At 40.1% G+C, this 20,725-nt stretch overlaps 1 protein-coding gene across 3 annotated transcripts in view; it reads left to right on the top strand.

The window, feature by feature from the left end:
- The window catches only part of LOC126481424 (RNA-binding protein Raly-like), a 440,289-nt gene that overhangs the window by 394,166 nt on the left and 25,398 nt on the right, over positions 1-20,725 (top strand). For 2 of the 3 annotated variants that reach the window (XM_050105166.1, XM_050105165.1), the window contains exon 8: positions 5,694-5,836. In XM_050105166.1, the coding sequence (XP_049961123.1) occupies positions 5,694-5,836 (143 nt within the window). The remainder of the gene's footprint in view (positions 1-5,693; positions 5,837-20,725) is intronic. The other variant, XM_050105167.1, reaches the window with a different exon arrangement.

Raw genomic sequence — 20,725 nt, 5'->3', positions numbered from 1 at the left:
GGTGTTCGTTGTTTTTCTTTGCGCCTAACAGTCTTCCCGCAAAGCGTCGCAGAATTTACTCAAAAATGGCTCTGAGCACTATGGGAATTAACTTCTGAGGTCATCAGTCCCCTAGAACTTAGAACTACGTAAACCTAACTAACCTAAGGACATCACAGACGCCCGAGGCAGGATTCGAACCTGCGACCGTAACGGTCGCGCGGTTCCAGACTGAAGCGCTTAGAGCCGCTCGGCCACACCGGCCGGCAGACAGAATTTACTACCTGATGTTTCGTGCACAGTTGTAACCGCGTCACTAAGGGCACTACTCCTGTCAGTATAGACTGACCGTTCTGCCTCGATTTATCGAACTTCAACACCTGACTTGCTGCCCAGCGGAAAATTAGCATTGATGGTTTGTTCTTGCCACATGTATTTGGAGGTACTAACTGTGGTGTCACCGCCAGACACCACACTTGCTAGGTGGTAGCTTTAAATCGGCCGCGGTCCATTGGCAGACCGAGCGCCACCACAACGCAGGTCTCGAGATACGGAATAGCACTCGCCCCAGTTGTACAGACGACATTGCTAGCGACTACACGGACGAAGCATCGCTCATTAGCCGAGCAGATAGTTAGAATAGCCTTCAGCTAAGTCAAAGTCTACGACCTAGCAAGGCGCCATAGCAATTGATAGTTTGATAGTTATCGTATGAAATGTCTCATCAAGAACGCTGTATACGAATGGTGGATTAAAGTTAAGTATTCCAGTAGCTACGTACTTTTTTTTATAGCATTCATAAGTATCCTGTTTCAGACCATCAAGTCCGCCTGCTTGCTTAATGGCCGCCTCCCTTAAATAATGTGCGTAGTGTTGGCAATCTGTCAACACTACACTAACAATCCTTATAAAAGCACACTACTCCTAATAGCTACAATTGTTACTCTGCAAATCAGGTAAATACTGATGTAATGTTGTTCAGTACACTGTCCACAGTCACCAATAAAAATATCTGCACTTAATACCACTGACACTATTACAGTCATCTGGTGGGCTTTGGTAGTACGGGCTAAGGACTGACAGAAAAATTGTTAAATCAGTTGCACTATTTCACCTATGTGTTATCGCACAAAGTACTCAGGTGTACTGTAATGCACTCATGGATGATTATTATGCATGACCTAACCGAGTCCATACATGCATCATTTATTTTTTACCTCCTTCTTCTATAAACACCAGCAGCAACGTGGCTCCAATGGGGACTAAGCTGCGGCCTTTTGCCCCAAGTGAAATATTCGAACAGGAAAGGAATCGTTAGGCCTGGAAAACAAATGGCGATACCAGCAATGGGATTTTTCTTTGTTATGTTGACACACGTTTCTAAATTACAATAGTCGAATGTCAACGTGATCTGTGGAAGAGGCTCTTTGGCTTATGAGAAAAATCATGAATACAGTGCCTTGTAACTTTTTTTAGATAGCGTTCTGTGTTCTGTGTTCTGAAGCGAGTAAGCGAATATTCAAATGTGGTCTCATTTAACTTCCCCATAACGCAACTGTTAAACGGCATCAGCAAATGAATACATTGACGTAGCTCACAATATACTGGATTACAGGCGATTTTAAGCAGTAGATGAAGTACATCTATAAGAAAGAATGTATATTAAGAATTAACTATGGGAAAGGTTTTCGCTACAATAGTAAAAACTTTGCACAATGTGGACATAAACCCATAGCAAAAAAAAAAAAAGTCTTCATCGAGCTGTTCGTGATCTGTGGGTCTACCCTTCCACGCTACAGATGAAAAAGCTATGAAAGCAGCTACTGGAAGCCACTGACGCATTATCGAAAGAGGTGTATCCAGTCTCATCTTACATAAAGTGCACCGCTATATTTTTTTTTTTTTGTTCACTTTCAAAGGAACAGAGAAAAAGAGGGGCACTACGCAATACTTATCGTGGAAATGCTTTTGGAAGTGACAGATAAGAGAGACTCAGAATTCATATGGAAACGTCTTCTTTTTTCATGAAAATGCTCATGCCGAGAAACGCGATTTGACGCTAGATGGATAAATTGTAACAACTTTTTTGCCAAAAGTTTTGGCACCCTCTGCCTAGTGGCCGATATCTGAGAAAGCGTGCAATCGAGAACACTTTCTTCCAATTTTCGGTGCCTTATGGACACTGTGTAACGGTCTGTTTCCATTGTGGAATTCAATGTGTCTTCCTGTCCAGTGGACATTGTTGTGGGTTGGCAAGAGAGCCAACCCGGTTTACTAGAGGAAGCCGAAAGGCACGCGTTTTAGCTCTCGCAGGCTGGCGTTAGGTCTGGAACAGGACAAGGAAATTAGACTTTATAAAAAGGGACGTAGCTGGTGGAATACTTAACTTCAATCCATAAATGGTGAACATCGCTCTTGACGGTAAATGTCTTACAGCATCATTAGTAACTGGTAATGGCGCCTTGCTAGGTCGTAGCAAATGACGTAGCTGAAGGCTATGCTAACTATCGTCTCGGCAAATGAGAGCGTATTTTGTCAGTGAACCATCGCTAGCAAAGTCGGCTGAACAACTGGGGCGAGTGCTAGGAAGTCTCTCTAGACCTGCCGTGTGGCGGCGCTCGGTCTGCAATCACTGACAGTGGCGACACGCGGGTCCGACGTATACTAACGGACAGCGGCCGATTTAAAGGCTACCACCTAGCAAGTGTGGTGTCTGGCTGTGACACCACAGACATAATGAATAACTGTTAATGTGTTTATGTTGTCGTAGCGTTGCTTTCCTCTCAACTAGACGGAAAATATGACCACAGACATAATGAATAACTGTTAATGTGTTTATGTTGTCGTAGCGTTGCTTTCCTCTCAACTAGACGGAAAACATGAATCGAGGACGCTGATGGAGATTACAAATTGTGGATCATGTTCTCCGACAGACAGCTTATGACGTTAACTGTTTGTGCCAGCAGTATTTACCCATGTGTTTAATTATTAATTGGCAAGTTAAGCACAGCTAGTAATCTTAGAACAATATTAGAAGACAGTGTTACTGGTAATTTGGTTATGTATAAATCCCATTTGTAGTTTTTGTTGTTCTTGTTGTGGTCTTAAGTTCTAAGACAGGTTTGATGCAGCCCTCCATGCTACTCTATTTTGTGCAAGCCTCTTCATCTCTGAATAATTGCTACTACCTACATCCTTCTGAATCTAGTTGCTGTATTCATGTCTTGGTCTCCTACGACTCGTACACCCCACACTTCCCTCCAGTACTAAATTTGTGATCTCTTGATGTGTCAGAATGTGCCCTATCGACTTATCTCTTCTCCTATTCAGATTGGGCCACAAATTTCATTTCTCCCCAGTTATATTCATCACCTCCCCATCAGTCACCAGATCTACCAATGTAATCTTTGGCTTCTTCGGTAGCACCACTTTCCGAAAGTTTCTACCCTTTTTTTTTGCCAATACTGTGTATTACCAGATCTACCCATGTAATCTTGGCTTCTTCGGTAGCACCACATATCGCAAGTTTCTACCCCTTTTTTTGCCAACACTGTGTACTGACCACGTTTCATTTCCATACAAGGCTCCACTACATACAAATACTGTCATAAAAGACTTCTTCTTCAGAAACGCTTTTCTTCTCATTGCCGTTCTACACTTTATATCTTCTCTACTTCAGCCATCATTAGTTATTTTGCTGCCCAGATAACCAAAGTCATCTACTACGCTGCTTCGTTTCCTAATCTAATTCCCTCAGCAGCAATTGATTAAATTCGACTGCATTGCATTATCTTTGTTTTGTTTTTGTTGGCGTTCATCTTGTATCCTCCTTTCAAGACGCTGTCCATTCCGTTCAACTATTCTTCCAAGTCCTTTGCTGTTTCTGACGGAATTACAGTGTCATCGGCAAACCTCGAGGTTTTTATTTCTTCTCTCTGAAATTTAATTCCTACTCCAACTTTTTCTTTCGTTTCCTTTACTGCTCGCTCGTTGTACGGATAGAAAACATTGGGGATGGGCTACATCACTGTCTCACTCTCTTCTCAACCACTGCTTCCCTTTGAAGCCCCTCGACTCTTATAACTACCATATGGTTTTTGTACAAGGTGTAACATCATTTCGTCCCCTACATTTTACTTCCTCCACCTTCAGAATTTCAAAGACTGTAGCCCAGTCAACACTGTCAAAAGCTTTCTCTAAATCTACAATCGCTATAAACGTTGGTTTGCCTTTCGTTTACCTATCTTCCAAGAGGAGTTGTAGGGTCACTAATCCCTACGTTTCTCCAGAATCCAAACTAATCGTCCTCGAGGCTGGTTTCCACCAGTTATTACATTCTTCTATAAATAATTCGTGTTGGCATTTTGGAAGCGTGAATTATTAAACTGATAATTCGGTAATATTCACACTAGTCAGCACCTACTTTCTTTGGAATTGTAAGTTTTATAGTCTTCTTGAAGTGTGAGGGTGTTTCATCTGTCTCAAGCATTTTGCCCACAAGATGGAAGAGTTTTGTCATGGTTGGCTTTCCCAAGTCCATCAATAGCTCTGTCTACCTTGTCCCTAGTGAAATTTGCTTCTACATCCTTACATTTGTCCTCTAGCCATTCCTACTTAGCCATTTAGCACTTCTGTCAATCTCATCTGTTAGACGCTTGTATTCCTTTTCGCCTGCTTCATTTACTGCAATTTTATAATTCCCCTTTCATCAATTAAATTGAATACTTTTCGTGTTATCCAAGAGTTTGTAATAGGCCATGTCTACTTGATCCTCTGCTGCCTTTCCTATTTCATCTCTGAAAGCTACCCATTCGTCTTCTAATGTATTCCTTTCCTCTGTTCTAGTCATTTATTGGCTAATTCTCTCTAGAATTCTCAACAACCTCTAGTTCTTTCAGCCTATACGGATCCCATCTTCTTAATATCCTACTTTTTGATACTGCATAGTTGTAATCTACAGCTCATAGCCAGTAAATTGTGGTGAGAGTACACCTCTGCGCATAGAAATGTCTTACAATTTTAAATCTGTTTTCTATATCTCTGTCTTACCGGTATATGATCAGTCTTAAACCTTTTAGCGTCTCACGATCTTTTCTGTGTATACATTTCATTGCTCTTAAACTAATTGTTAGTGGTGATTAAATTACGCTCTGTGCAAAATTCTACCAGCCGGCTTCCTCTTTCATTCTTTTCCTCTAGTCCACATTCCAAATTTTCCTCCTCTTCTTTTTCCTACTACTGAATTCCAGTCACCCATCACAAATTTCCTCACCTTTAACTATGGGAATAATTTCTTTTATCTCATCGTGCATTTTTTGAATCTTTCCATCATCTGTGGACCAAACTGGTATATGAACTAGTAATACTGTGGTGGGTCTCGGCTTCATGTTACCTTGGCTACTTTAATGCGTGCACCATGCTGTTCATAGTAGCTTCCTAACATTCCTATTTTCTTATTCGCTCTTAAACCTACTCCTAAGTTACCACTGTTTGATGTTTATAACCCTGCATTCACTTGACCAGAAGTCCATTCCTCCTGCCACCGAACTTCTCTAATTACCATATATCTAACTGTAACCTATCCATTTTTCTTTCTAAATTTTCTAACCTACCTGTCCGATTAAGGGACCTAACTTTTTACGCTCCGATCCGTAGAACGCCAGTTTTGCTTCTCCTGATAACATTTAGGGTAATTGTGTTGTCCTTTGTCTTAGAAGAGGATACGGCGCTGCTGTGCTTCCAGTGCAAGGACTCGTTCCACGACGCGTGGGACCTGATGGTGCACGTGCAGGCGGCCCACATGCTCAACATCTACCAGCTGGGGGTGGCCCGCGCGAACGGCAGCTTCAAGTCGGACGTGAGTACGCTCTGTGTCTCTCCACCTCTAGCGCTATGTATCAGTTTACAGTTCATTTATCCACAGCTGCAGTGACACAGCCACGCCCGCGGAAACGAGGCGTCCTTATCTCTAGCAGGTGTTTCTCTCGTATTTCCTCCCTATTCTCGCTTTCATTTGCATGTTTGCACTTTCTCGGCAGGGCAAGTAAGAGTTGATATCGATAAAATACACCGATACAAACAATTTAAAAAGCAGACAAAGCTCGAAACCATATTTAAAAAATGAAAATTTGTAAACATTTCTCAAATTGTTAACATATATCTTCATTTGTAAAAAATTCCAGAAATTCCCTAAAACGGTCGTTTCTTTTAAAACGTGGATACTGTGATAGTGAAGGTAAAAAGATGGAGACTTTGTAGGGAGCACATTGTGCTCATGTGGCAGCGATCTAGATGCTTGTAAAACAAGAAACTGGTAGCTAAGATCGCAGGAATTCTTTTTATTCCATGATTACCGGTTTCGACGAAACTAAAGCCGCCATCAGCGGATCCGATGATGGTGGCTTTAGTTTGGCCGAAACCTGTAATCATGGAATAAAAAGTATTTCTGCGATCTTGGCTACCAGTTTTTTTCTTTTACAGGATGGAGACTGAACTTCACTAAATACTAAGGATCTGCAGTAGGAAAGAAGAGAATATTGACTGATTCAGGGTGACAGTTGCGAAGGTTTAGGCGGAGAAGGCTGATTTGAAAATGGCAGCACGTTTAGTTTCGAACTGTTTGTGATGGGAATAAACATGAATTGACGTACCTTTACGATGGAGGAGCCTGGGCTGTATTTAGGGAGAAAAATACGGTGGCGTAATGAAAAGTAATGCCTCCCAATCTTTCATGTGAAAACTCTTAAACCTTCTTAAATAAAACGAAAGTTGTTTAAATATAAACGAAAGTTGTAAACATTCTACAGCTTTATTCTCATTGTTTACATGTTAGCAGCCCTCTGCCGCTAGATGACACCCAGTTGTATCGTGTTACATTGAATCGTGTTCAGTGCTTTAGAAACAGTGTGTTGTAATCGTATTTCGAGCTCGAAGAGTTGGACCACTCGTGGACCACGCTGTCTCTCGACATGACAGTGCCATACTACACACGAGCGGTGGCGAAATCTTCAACAATCTTCATCGATCATCCTCGATATAGTATCGACTTGGCTCCATCATATTTTCATCTGTTTTCAAAACTTAACAGAAATCCTTAGCGAACTTCACTTTGACAGTGATGAAGCGGTGGAAACAGAGCTGAGGTTTAGGCTCCGTCAACAGTGTCAAACTTTCTTCAGTGATGCTATCAACAAAGTGGTCTTCCGTTCAGAGAAAGGTTTTTGCCGCCAGGAGGAATCTGTAGGGAAATAAACGTGTACACATGAACAATCAAGGTATAGAAAGTTAATAACGTATGTTTTATTTAAAAAGTTTTTCGAGTTTTCACATAAAAAATTTGGAGGTGTTACTTATCAGCACGTCTTCGTAAAAAAAGAAAAAAATAGTTTGGGTCACATGGGAAGCAGTCAGGTTAGTTATAACGATAGATCTCCATGAGATTCTGTTAATATAGGTGTGCTAACCTGTAATGCCGTTGAGAGAGGGTGTGGAGTGTGTGTTCGCGTGTAGACAGTTCAGTGTTTCCTCACTGATACGACAGGTTACGAATGTGGGAGTTTGGGTAGTCTAGCTTTCATTTTGTATAACAGATGCACACATGTTCAATTTATTCGAGACTGGACAGAATGTAGATGAAATAATATAGGACTCCAGTGGGGGAAGATGAAGGTTGTTGAAAGCTATGTGAAGTTCACAGTATCAGAAGATTTCAAGAGAGTGACTGAATTTTGAGAAATCTGATACCTAGGAGACAGTTGCTTCGACTGAAATGGTTCAAATCAAGATTTCAAACTTGTGTACGATAGTGAACTAATGTCGTAATGAACTTGCTGTAAAATCTCCTGTAAATGCCTTTTGGAAAAAATTAGAGGAGATAATGTATTGGGAAACCAACAAGTTATTTTATTTTTATGTATCTCGAAAATAGTATTGTACTAAACGCTGTAAATCAACACCTGTTATTTGATAGAACGAAAGAAACCTATTCGCCAAAACACATCACACTTATTTCTCCAGACCAAGATTCCCGAGGAGACGTCTCTTTAATATTCAGTATGACTGTCTCACATAATAGATCTTAAGTTAATTACATAAAGTAACTCTCTCACAAGAAGTTCAAATTATGGAGAACTGTAGTCATGATATAAATTGTAAGAGATCAAATGAAAAAGAGGAGACAGGAATAAATATAGTCGGATGGAATAAAATGTGATCTTTTCTGTAAAATTTAAAACTGTGGTTGAGTTTAGTAGCATATCTGAGAACTACTAAACACTGTTTTTTTATGAACTCTTTGAATGTATAAATGGAATAAATGTTTCGATCAACTAATCCTTCTCCAGTATGATCAATTATTTCATAACAGATATATAAGTAGTGAAAACTTGTAGTAATTTAAATAAGCTACTTTTCCGTTAGTAACACTTTAACAGAGTACTTCACCAGCAGATAGAAGAGGTTATATTGACTGTTTCCACTGTGTGCTAGGTATAGCTAAAACACTAGTTATTATATGCTAAAACACTATATATAATATGCGTGTATGTCAGCAGCATTGGGATAGTAAAAAACTTTAAACTATTGTCTGTACCGCCAGCACAATATAATTGTAATAACTTTCTTTCAAAGAAATACACACCAAAACAAAATACGAGAAAGGAAATAATGAGTGTCAAAATTTATAACAGTTTGGGAAAACGTGAATTCAAATAAAATTCGATCATTGGAGATTACTTATCAAAATATTAGTAAAATTTTACAAATATTTAAAATTTTAAAGGACAATATTAGTTGATTCTAAAATACACTCATCTAAAAGAGTTTTGTATCACCTCGGTTCCGAGAGTTCCGGTACCTGTACATTTCTGCCCGTTTTATTGCTCATGGCATTCACGTATCGTACGGCTGTTATGGCGCCTTCCATGACCACCAGCGGCATACGTCGGCCGCACATAATGCCCCCCAAAATAGCAGTGAACCTCCAGCTTGCTACACTCGCTTGAAAGTGTGTCTACGGCGTTCAGCCTGACCGGGTTGCCTCCAAACACGTCTCCGACGATTGTCTGGTTGAAGGTATATGCGACACTCATCGGCGAAGAGAACGTGATGCCAATCCTGAGCGGTCCATTTGGCTGTTGTTGGGCACATCTGTACCGCGCTGCATGGTGTCGTGGTTGCTAAGATGGACCTTGCCATGGGCATCGGGAGTGAAGTTGCGCATCATGCAGCCTTCTGCACACAGTTTAAAGTCGTAACATGACGTCCTGTGGCTGCACGAAAAGCATTATTCAACTTGGTGGCGTTGCTGTCAGGGTTCCTCCGAGCCATAATCTGTAGGTAGCGGTCATCCACTGCAGTAGTAGCCCTTGGGCGTCCTGAGCGAAGCTTGTCATCAACAGTTCCTGTCCCTCCGTATCTCCGCCACATCCGAACAACATCGCTTTGGTTTTTCCGAGACGCCTGGACACTTCCTTTATTGAGAGTCCTTCCTGGCACAAAGTAACAATGCGGACGCGATCGAACCGCGTTATTGACCCTCTAGGTATGGTTGAACTATAGACAACACGAGCCGTCTACCTCCTTCCTGGTGGAATGACTGGAACTGATCGGCTGTTGGACCCCCTCCGCCTAATAGGCGCTGCTCAAGCATGGTTGTTTACATCTTTGGACGGGCTTAGTGACATCTCTGAACAGTGAAAGGGACTGTGTCTGTGATACGGTATCGACAGTCAACGTCTATCTTCAGGAGTTCTGGGAACTGGGGTGATACAAACCTTTCTTTTTTTTTCGATGTGTGTACACTATCTTACGTATTATGGTTGGTTAGTTTGTGGGGATTGAAGGGACCAAACTACAAAGGCCATCGGTTCCTTTACGTCTTATGAATATGCAGGTTACGATGTTAATGGTCCGGATTAAACATATAACATTTAGTAACTTGAGAAGTAATTGAGATATTTATTGACGGTATGTTTCTACGAGTACAGTAACTCAAAATGATTTTTAGCACAACTTATCCAACTAGATCAGTGAACCAACTGATTTCAGATATTTCTCTAATATTCCGCAACTCATTGCATCTCCTTTCCAAACGCTCTTTTCTCCACAGATATCCTAGCCTTTATTTCTTCTGTACACCTTCCATTCCCTGTCCCACTGGATTATGCTCTTAAGTATTGTTGCTGGAGACAGGAAATTGTAACACATACGAGGTGTCCGGATTAAACATATAACTTGTAATTGAGATATATATTGCCAGTATGTTGACCGAGCGAGGTGGCGCAGTGGTTAGCACACTGGACTCGCATTCGGGAGGACGACGGTTCAATCCCGTCTCCAGCCATCCTGATTTAGGTTTTCCGTGATTTCCCTAAATCGCTTCAGGCAAATGCCGGGATGGTTCCTTTGAAAGGGCGCGGCCGATTTCCTTCTCCATCCTTCCCTCACCCGAGCTTGCGCTGCGTCTCTAATGACCTCGTTATCGACGGGACGTTAAACTCTATAATCTCCACTCTCCTCCAGAATGTTTCTACGAGTACGGTAACACAAAATAATTTTTTACACAACTTACCCAACTCAATCAGTGCACCATTAGAGACGCGACAGATATAAGATCTGTATTCGTGTTCTCCTCAAATGTTTTGCAGTGTGGCAAGCGTAACATTTGCGATTGCTGCACGAATGCGACGGCACAAATGTGGCAGATCACAGACTGGTGTCCGGTACACCTGGCGTTCATAAACCACCATAGAAAACAAATTAAGTGGGCTAATGTCTGATTTTCTAGGAGGGAAAGCCATCCACGGACTACGTGTCACAATCCAGTGATCTGGGAACTCACGATCCAAGAAATTGCTCACAATATTCGCAAAATGACGTTGAAAGATCTCGTTGCGAGGAAGTTGTGGCACAGTGTACAGCTCCAACATGTCTACGTTCGTTGTTACACTAACTGTTGGCTCCAAGTGTGGGGGAGGTGGATTCAGCTTCCCATATGCGATAACTGTGTGTGTGCACTGTGCCGGAAGTGTGGAATGTAGCCTACTCCGAGAAACAGACGGGAAATGCCTCGTGTTCACCCATTTTTGCCAGAATTATAGCCAATATTGCCTCATATTTGGTTTTTTGACGAAGTTGCACTTTCTACACCAGTAGGCGCAGCCTTTTATGGAAGACATTATCTAACTGTCGTATAAGGTAACTAACTACCTACTTGCTCGTCGGATTGACTTTACAAGGCCTCCGCTGGAAGGACGTACGGATTAATTCAGCAGTAGCCTATGGAACTGCGTGGTTAGTGTCGTGGGCCAACGTCGAAAGCAAACTTCCAGTTTCCCTAAGTCGCTTGTCCCATTTCATTATTGTATGTGGGAACATAGTCTGTTGGTCGCAATCCATATTCCCGCATTAAACGACGTTCTTCCAGTGTAATAGAGTTTAGCTACGCGAGAGGGAACACACAGAAACCTTCTTCTGTGCAATCCACGTGGACACTGACTCGTTTTTAGGCGAACAAAGGTGAACAAGGCAGTTACGCGCTTGCGCGCACGCGGTATCATCTGCCGCAAACAACCACAGACAAAATTTTTAGTTACCATACCTTGAGAAGCAATTCACCAATAAATACCTCAATTACGTTTCAAGTATTATTAATATTGTTATTCTATTATTCTCATTATTGCTCATATTATTATTATATTCATATTATTATTTGTTTAACAAATACACTCTGTATTTTTGGAGAATGATGGTATTGTACTGGCACAAGAAAAATAATCTTTTACTATAATTTTCTACTGCCGCGAGCTGTGATACGAGCCCTGCAACGTGATGGTTGGCACCACTGGCTGGCATGTCGCGGGTCGCCACTTCAAACACACCCCTCAGAGATTATTTTAGTATTGATAATTTCTGGAAGGTTTATGTTTCTAATGTCTCTTTATTCTGGAATATTCAATGTCTGTATAAATAGCTTCACACCCAAAAGATCGGTTTTGATCAGGCTGTATGTTGACGTCACCAGTAAACGTGCTTTAAGTGGAGGGCAGCTGTTACCGCCACGGGCTGTTGCCCATTTGACATAACTGCCTAGTTTATAAAATTATACTGTCAAATTTTCAAAGTTTTATTTCTTGACAATAAGTCGGATTCCTGTACATAGTTAAAAAGGATGGTAGGTGACTCCTCCACCAATTATCAAAACGAGGTTTAATAAACCTTACCTACATCATGAACAACCTCATTTGTGAAAAATGGTATATGGACAGCAAAGTAATGGTGAATGATCAGTAATGGGACACTGTTCTTACTGGCAGAACTGACAGAAAACAATGCACTATACTAAAATTTTGAATACATGTGCTAATAAGAACAGTTTTCAATTTCAGTGTGTTTCTTCCACATTTTCTCACCCTTTTTGTCATATTAGCAAATCTGGCAATCCTTCACAATTCCTAAATACATATGGGAATAAATACATGTGGGAAGTGGATATATATCCTAATCTCCTCCCCCCTCTCCTTGTCTACCTTCTTCTCTCCCCTCTCTCTTCACCTTCTCCTCTCCTCTCCCCCTCATCCACCCTCTCTGACTGAGCCTTGTTTATTGTTAATTTAAATGAAAACTCTCTTGGGAATTAAATTCGCTTAAAATGAATGGCAAAATTGGCTGGGCTCATAGAGTAGTATGAAAGAGACTACATCATTGGGTCTGCGAGAATGGCAGCTTCAATGACAGCATTTGACGTAGTTTTTATCTGCGAACATGTAACTTTACAAAGATAGCAGTAGATCCAACTTTCCTACTTTCTCTTAAAGCTGACTGCTAGCGAGAAAACGAAACGGCACAGTTTCGCAGCACAGTATAGCATCTTCTTTCTCGTAGTCGATTTTAACAGAAAACTGTACATTGTTGTTTTAAAAGTGTAGCCTAGGTCCATCTAAATGTTTATTAGAGTATCGCGTAAAAATCTGAAGTAAATCAGCCAAGAATTTTCTACGTTTTCTCATAACAACGTTTCCTCCTTGTATACTGTATAAAATTATTGACGTATTAAATGAATAGTAAAAACAGCATGTAGCCTATGTGTAAAAATTTGAAGTAAACTGGTGAGGAACTTTTTGAGATTCTTGGTAACAACGATAGAACACGACTTGTCTTTATAGTGGTACAGAACATATATGTTTGTATACAGCACTTTTTAAAACATGAATAACCTATGTCCATCCGAACGTCTGTTACAATAGCGAGTAAAAAGTAGATGTAAATTGGTCAAGAGCTTCTCGAATACGTTAAGCAGGTTAATAGCAAACTTAGTAGTATAAAGCACATTATAACGAAAAATTAAGATATTGATCTAATTTTCCTTCAAATTAGTAAATTTAATTTCTATTATTTTAGAGATGTACTGAATGTAGGCATACTTCCGTTGTTATAAGTAGTCGCAAGAGCTGAAATAATTTTTAATTGTTGATTCCTCAAATAAAAAAAATAGATATTAAATAATATTTCGAAGTTCGTCATTTTCAGGTACTGCTGAAAAAGCATTATTCGATGTTCTTGGAGCTTCATTACTAATATTAAAAAATTCCCTGAGATCATATTTTCACACGTAAGCACTAGTTAAATCAGTCGCTATCACGTCAATTCAAACATTTCGAGAATGTGTGAAATGAATTCGGAGGCTTCCACAACACATTGATGATGTATTTCCCTATTACGTATATCTGTTGTATCACGCATTTGTTTTAGCTTATTCTGTAGATAATAATCCACTAGTCTGAAATCGTACAAGTTAGAGAAGACAGACAGATAACTGTGGGTATTAAAAACGGCATGGCAAATAGTCTTCGTCCCTATTGTTCAACCTCAGACGCATTGACGGAAGTAAAAGGAACGCCAAGAAGTGGGAATAAACTTCAGGTACCATGGATATTCTGTCTATAGGATTACGGAAGTCGGTGGTCATAAGTGTACACTCTGATCTGTATAGAACTAATAGACTTGGATAACAGTGCGGACGTCATGTTAAGCCACGACAACACTTTCCAAATAACTCATGGCACAAAATGTTATAGTGATGGATGTTTCTCATTCTAATCAGTGAACAAGTTTTGCTGCGACCGAATTCTATCCTTTCTTTCACCTGAAGAAATTCCTGGGTTACCAACATATTCACAGCGATGATAAGATACTGGGAAATGCCACACACAGTTTCCAAACAGCTAACTGCAGATTCAGAATGTGTTAATAAAGGAAAAACGTTTTAGAGTTCACTGTAAAGTGTTATTCCGCGATGTTATCTGAAATATTCTTGTTTTTCATATAATCTCTTTGAAGTTTGTTTAATGTATGAAATAAAGCTGTATCCTGAGAAAATATACGGTTCATAAATAAAACTGTGTTATTCAGACTTTATTATTTAAAACAGGATATGGGCCCAGAGCACATCTGAAAAACTGAGCGAGGTGGCGCAGCGGTTAGCACACTGGACTCGCATTCGGGAGGACGACGGTTCAATCCCGTCTGCGGCCATCCTGATTTAGATTTTCCGTGACTTCCCTAAATCGCTTCAGGCAAATGCCGGGATGGTTCCTTTGAAAGGGCACGGCCGATTTCCTTCCCCATCCTTCCCTCACCCGAGCTTGCGCTCCGTCTCTAATGACCTCGTTGTCGACGGGACGTTAAAGACTAATCACCTCCTCCTCCTCCACACCTGAGGAACAAAATACACCTTTTCTGAAAAAGAAAATTGATTCAATCCAGTGTGTGCTAGCAGAAGAATTTTATGTTGAATCGATTTGTAGGGTAAGAATATGGCTACAAATGGAGATTATGAACTGAATATTGATAAACTTGAAGGGCCCGATGATTGGGCAAAATGGAAATGGCACGTGTCTGTGGTGCTCCGTTTGTACGAGCTCGAAGACATTGCTATCGGTGGTCGCGAACCTGTTGTCTTGCCTCGGGATCCTGCTACTGAATAGAGGGCATCGTATGCTGAATAGTGTAAGAATAACGCGAAAGCAGCAAGTCTAATAGCAAGGACGCTTAAGCAAACCAGTTGCTGAACTTGCGTTGTACAAAAATATTAAAGAAGTATGGGACAAACTACATGCACAACTTGAACGCAGCAGCATACATCATGTTAACTGAAAACTGTTTTCGCGTCAAACACGACGAAAGAGAAAATATTAGCACACACGTGGCTAAGCTGCAAGAGTTATTTGTAGATCTAAATTATAAATAAACGAAACATGAATACTTTGTCTGAAAGAATATCAAATAGTCGAATTTTATCCACGCTAAGAAAGGATTATGATAATTTTATAGATCTCTGGGAGACAATACCAGCAGAAAATCAGAGACTGAACTTATTTATTGAAAAGTTTTGTACCACTGAAATGCGTGAACAGAATGCAACGGACGTAACTGCTTTTGTCGTTTGTAACACACGGAAGAAGAGCGAGCAAAACAAAAATTTCCGTGCAATAAATGTAAACAATTTGGTCACTGGAGAGCGGAATGTTCACTGAACGTCCCTGAACGCAATAGCGCGAGGTAAGAACAGAAGGTGAATGGTAACACTGCATTTACTTCTGCGCCAATGGTTCGCCTAACAGAAATTACATTGACGTAAATGAGTGGTATTGTGATAGTGGTGCATATCACTCCGAGCATAATACTCTGAATAAACAATACTTCGTTTTGTATAGTGAATTTGATACTCCTGATGTAGTTTCATTAGGAAAGCAAGGTACTAATATGCTTGCATTTGGTCAAGGAACAGTCGAAAGAAATGGTACAGTGCTGGCATGGAAAATGTTTTATATGCCTCCGATGCAAGTGCCCACTTGTCCGCAGCCAGAGCAGCCGCATGTAACGGCTACGACATTATGTATATTTTACAGGTGATTTCAATAAATTTCCTAGAATTTTCTTTTTGAAGCACAAAAATGAAGTTTGCGATGTGTTTAAACATTTTTTAAATGAAGCTCAAACCGAAAGTCGTGCTGTTAAACAGTTCAGATGTGACGGAGGTAAAGAATTTTGTAACAACAGAGTTAACGAATCGTTCATATTTAAGAGAACAGAATTACTGATTACGCCACCCTGTACTCCTGAACACAATGGTTTGGCCGAACGTGAAAACAGAACAATTGTTGAAGCGGCGCGCCCGATGCAGAACGCAAGCAAACTACCAAGAGGATTGTGGGTAGAAGCTTGCAGTACAGCAGTGTAAATTTTAAAGCGTACTGGAAGGTCTTCGGTTCCAGAGAAATTTCCTTATGACCTGTGGTACAATCGACCAGTAGGACAATTTGATCACCTCAGAATTTTTGGTACAGGTTTCTATATTCACATAAAAATTCTCGTTTAAAGTTTGATGGTAAGGTTGTTTTTAGTCAACGACAAAAATGGATTTAGAGCCTGGATTCCTTCCAAAACGAAAGTGATCTTGAGTCGTGATGTAAAATTTAAGCCAGAAATAGTTTGTAATTTACATAGTGATCGTATCAGATTTGACATTCCTTGGCATGCTGCTTCCAGTGGAATTCACGGTGAAGAAACATTTAACGCACTTCAAGTATCAGATGACAATAATATAGAATTAACAGAATTCCTGAAAGCCGAAACATATTAATTTTCTGACGAAGGTATATTGGAGAGTAGTCGATGACGAAGAAAACGAGCCTGGATAGAAAGTGGCGAGTTCTTGATGATAACAAAAGTTTGTGTTGGGGAATATATGGATTCAAACTGTTTTACTGACGTGTTGCAGTCAGATCGAAGGAAAAATGAATGCAGGCTATTAATGAAAAAATAGTCACTGAAGAGAAAAAATAACATGGGTGCTAGCTGGACATACCACGAATGCCAAAGCATTGCAAAATCGCTGGGTTCTGTGTCGAAAAGCAGCAGCTCATGAAAGCACCCGCTTCGAAACCCGGTTAGTTGCTAAACGGTGTATTCAGCAAGCAGGAATAAATTATGGAGATGTTTATAATCCTGTTGCACGTTATGATACAATTCGAGTTTTGCTACCGGTAGCTGCTTCAAAAAAGATGATGTTGAAACAAAGTGATGATGAAAAAAACGGCCTTTTTGAATGGAATACTTCGAGATGAAGTGTACATGGAGCAAATACAGGGCTTCGAAGATAATACACATTGAGTGTGTCTCTCGGAAAGGACTCTTATGGACTCAGACAAGCACCACGCTGTTGGAACGAACGTTTTATGGGAGCCACGAATAAAGCGGGCACTCAAAACAATGCTGCAGATCCCTGCTTGCTTTATAGTAAAAACAATGGAAATAGACTTTATGTAGCAACTTACGTTGATAATGGTCTAATTGTTGGCAATGACAAAGAAGAAATTACAGTTTTTCTGAACACTTTACAACGTGAATTAGATATAACAAAGGACCCTTGAAAATTTTCTTTAAAAATAAAGCAAAATGAAGGGGGAGCGATTACGATAAGTTAGGAAAAACACACGAAACAGTATTTTCCAATATTTGTTGCGTGTATTTTTCCTGACTTATAATAATCGTACTATCTTCATTTTGCTTTATTTTCATGCCAAGAAAATTTCGAATGGTCGCATCCAACATGATATCAACTCCGGTTGAATATGAAGAAGATGATCAAAATGAAGCAGTTTCGTCCTCTGTCCCCTACTGAGAGGCAGCTGGATGTATTATGTATCCCTCAATAGTAACTCGTACAGACATAACTTATGCAGTGAATAAAGCTGCTCGAACTATGGAAAAACCAACCACTAAGGACTGGAATCGAGTGAAACTCATGTTTCGATACATGAAAGCCACATTTAATTATGGCATTGTCTATGATAAGGGATAAAATCGAAGAATTAACAGTGATGCTGGTTTCGCTGAGACGTTCAACAACCGGCATTGTGGCAAAGTACTCAGGTGGAGTAATACTACGGACAAGTGAGCTGCAGAAAGTTGTGGCTACACCTTCAACGGAAGCAGAAATAACTTCAGCAAGTGAATGAGCTAAAGAATTAATTTAGTTAGATCGTTTGTAAAGCCAATTGACTGAAATGTCGGGACAACCTCCAACACTTTATACTGACACTGCCAGTGCATTGAAATTAGTAAAAATCTCCGAATATCATCGTCAATCAAAACATATTGAAGTCTGACATTTTTAAGTTCATAAAAGATTTCTGAATGGTGAAATTATGCTGGACCACATTGATAGAAAGAACCAATTGGTTGAGCTACTGACAAAGTCACTTCAGCAGGTTCGTTTTAATTTGCTGCGTGCAGGGATAGGTATGCAGAAAGTCAAGCGGTAACTGGTTATTTGTTTATTTGACTGTTTTTTATTTTTCCTTGTGAAGGAAGTGTTGTGATAAAAGGAAAAATGTTTTAGCGTTCACTGTAAAGTGTCATTGCTTGATATTTTCTGAAGTACCTTTCTTTTTTATATAATCTCTTTGAAGTTCTTTCAAGTTATGAAGTAAAGCTGTATCCTGAGAAAACATACCGTTTATAAATAAAACTGTGTTGTTCAGACTTTATAATTTACAACATAGAAAAATACGAAACTGCATCGCTTCGTCGTCTTCAGCCCTGTAACATAACTCATTTTAGTACAGCGTCTATATGAGCTACTTGGATGCACTTCACCTGTTCGCCTTTTCTATGTTTTCATTTGGCTGCAGTACTCAGTTTGGATCTTGACTGTACGGGTGTATTTATACAGCACGTGAGCACTTGTATACGATGGCTGTAGAAGGCATACCCTTCAAATAAAATCGTTTACTAACAATGTGGCTTTTCTTTTGTTCCTCGAATTCATCCAGTCTTGGTTTCGTCAAACGGCTCCATTCCGGACACTTCTTTGCTTATGCTTCCGATTTGGAGGGCCATTATTGCATAGTTTCGTGCGTCTCTTCTGAGCATCTTTGAAACGGACATACTGCCAGCTTTGTTTCGACATGCCGCCCTGGACTTCAGAATAGGAGTGGTGCATCATCACTAATTTCTCAGGCACCACTGAGGTGAGTACACATTAACGCAATGACGAAACACCTCTGTGTTCTTAATTTGATCTTACCATCTGCTTTCCGTGAAGTTGTGTATACATTTAAGGAGGAGCTGGTGCAGTGTTCATATGGGCTTGTGGTATTAAATGCTTGGTTCACATGAAGACAGGAGATTCGGGCACATTGCTGCCATAGAGAGAAATATTCCAGTAGTCCGTTTAATTTTGTGGTGTTTCAATGAAAACTTGGTAACAGACGTAGCTCAGCGACTACAGTGTGTAAGCTAATAAATATTCCCACACAACTACGAATTCTCTGTGTTTACGAGTCTGAGCGTTCACAGTAATTCATAATGTTCTGATTCTGGAAGCTGGGGATTCGATACATTTCTTTCTAATCAGTATGGAAGGAAGTTAAACATCAAACAATTAGGTAATAATGAAGTAGAAATCTTCCCTATTCTTGCACTAGGAAATCGTTATTGGGAGAAATAATTACAAACGAAATATATTTTACAACCTTTCTCTTTTGTTTCCTGTTCCTAGACAGGATTTTCTTCTGTGATGATCGAGACGCAATCCATCGCCTTTTACGTTATTTGTTACATGAGATCAGGTATGAAAATGATAGAAGCTGAAGAAATGAATTAAAATTTGTGCCATAGCCGGTACTTGAACCCAGGTCTCCTTACGACCGCAGCAGTATAGCTAACACAGGGGCACGGACTACCCTAGTCCAATGCCCATCCTAGCACAAACTTCATTTCACGTCTTCAGTCTGTTTTTCCCTTCTTACATCGTCACTATTACTGAGGTTCTTCAGTACTGGAATAGGACCACGACATTGGACCTGATGGGGAATCCTACCTGTACTTTAGGTGTAGGTGATATACAGATCTGATATAATTAAATTTTCCTTGTGACGTAGGCTGAATAAAGAAAGATTTATGCCGAGGAGGAGGCTTGAACACAGGTCTCCTTGCTTATTTGGCAGCCGTGTTACCGATTACACCACTTATACTGTATAGCTTCAGAACCACTGCACATTCTACCCCATACCAGTACCTTCCCTAACACGAACTGCTTAGGTGGTATAATGGCTACTAGCACAGCTGCCTAGTAAGCAGGGAGATCCAGCTTCAAATCGCGATTATGGCACAAATTTCAATTATTTTCTTCAGCTTCTGTCATCATCGTAGGCCAGATACGACTCAAATGTCACAAGGAAAATTTAATTATATTAGATCTGTAGGATCAGATGTTCATGACACGACTTCTACCAGCTGGTTACACAAATGACAAATATCTTCAGGCTAGTGGCACAGCATCTTCCAAGTTGTACATTAGTCAGAGACTGACTGACATAGCATGTTTACAAGTCATAAGCTAACCACACACTGCCTCCATTAGCGCGCCAGCTTATACTCACAACCTTGGTTCTCAAACGAGATTTTTCGTGAAACAGAAGCTTCTTAATTACAATAATTTTGTAATTAGTGCCTTAAATTAGGCCAAAATACACAATTTAATGATTAAGGTTACAAGAATTGGTTATTGAAATCGTATTAAATTTTACAAAAAAGTATTTTAGAATGCTTAAAAATTTTTCCCTAATAATTTTGGGTACATACAAATTAGTTTGGGAACTGAAAATTGTTGTATAAGTGGAGACAAGAACGTTGGAGCTGAGTTAGGTAGAAGTTAATACAACTAAGTTTCACATGCACG

The sequence above is a fragment of the Schistocerca serialis genome, chromosome 5, assembly GCF_023864345.2.
Source record: "Schistocerca serialis cubense isolate TAMUIC-IGC-003099 chromosome 5, iqSchSeri2.2, whole genome shotgun sequence".
NCBI classification, from domain to species: Eukaryota; Metazoa; Arthropoda; class Insecta; order Orthoptera; family Acrididae; genus Schistocerca; species Schistocerca serialis.
Note: the sequence above shows the minus strand (reverse complement) of the source record. Positions and strands in the feature narration are given on the sequence as shown.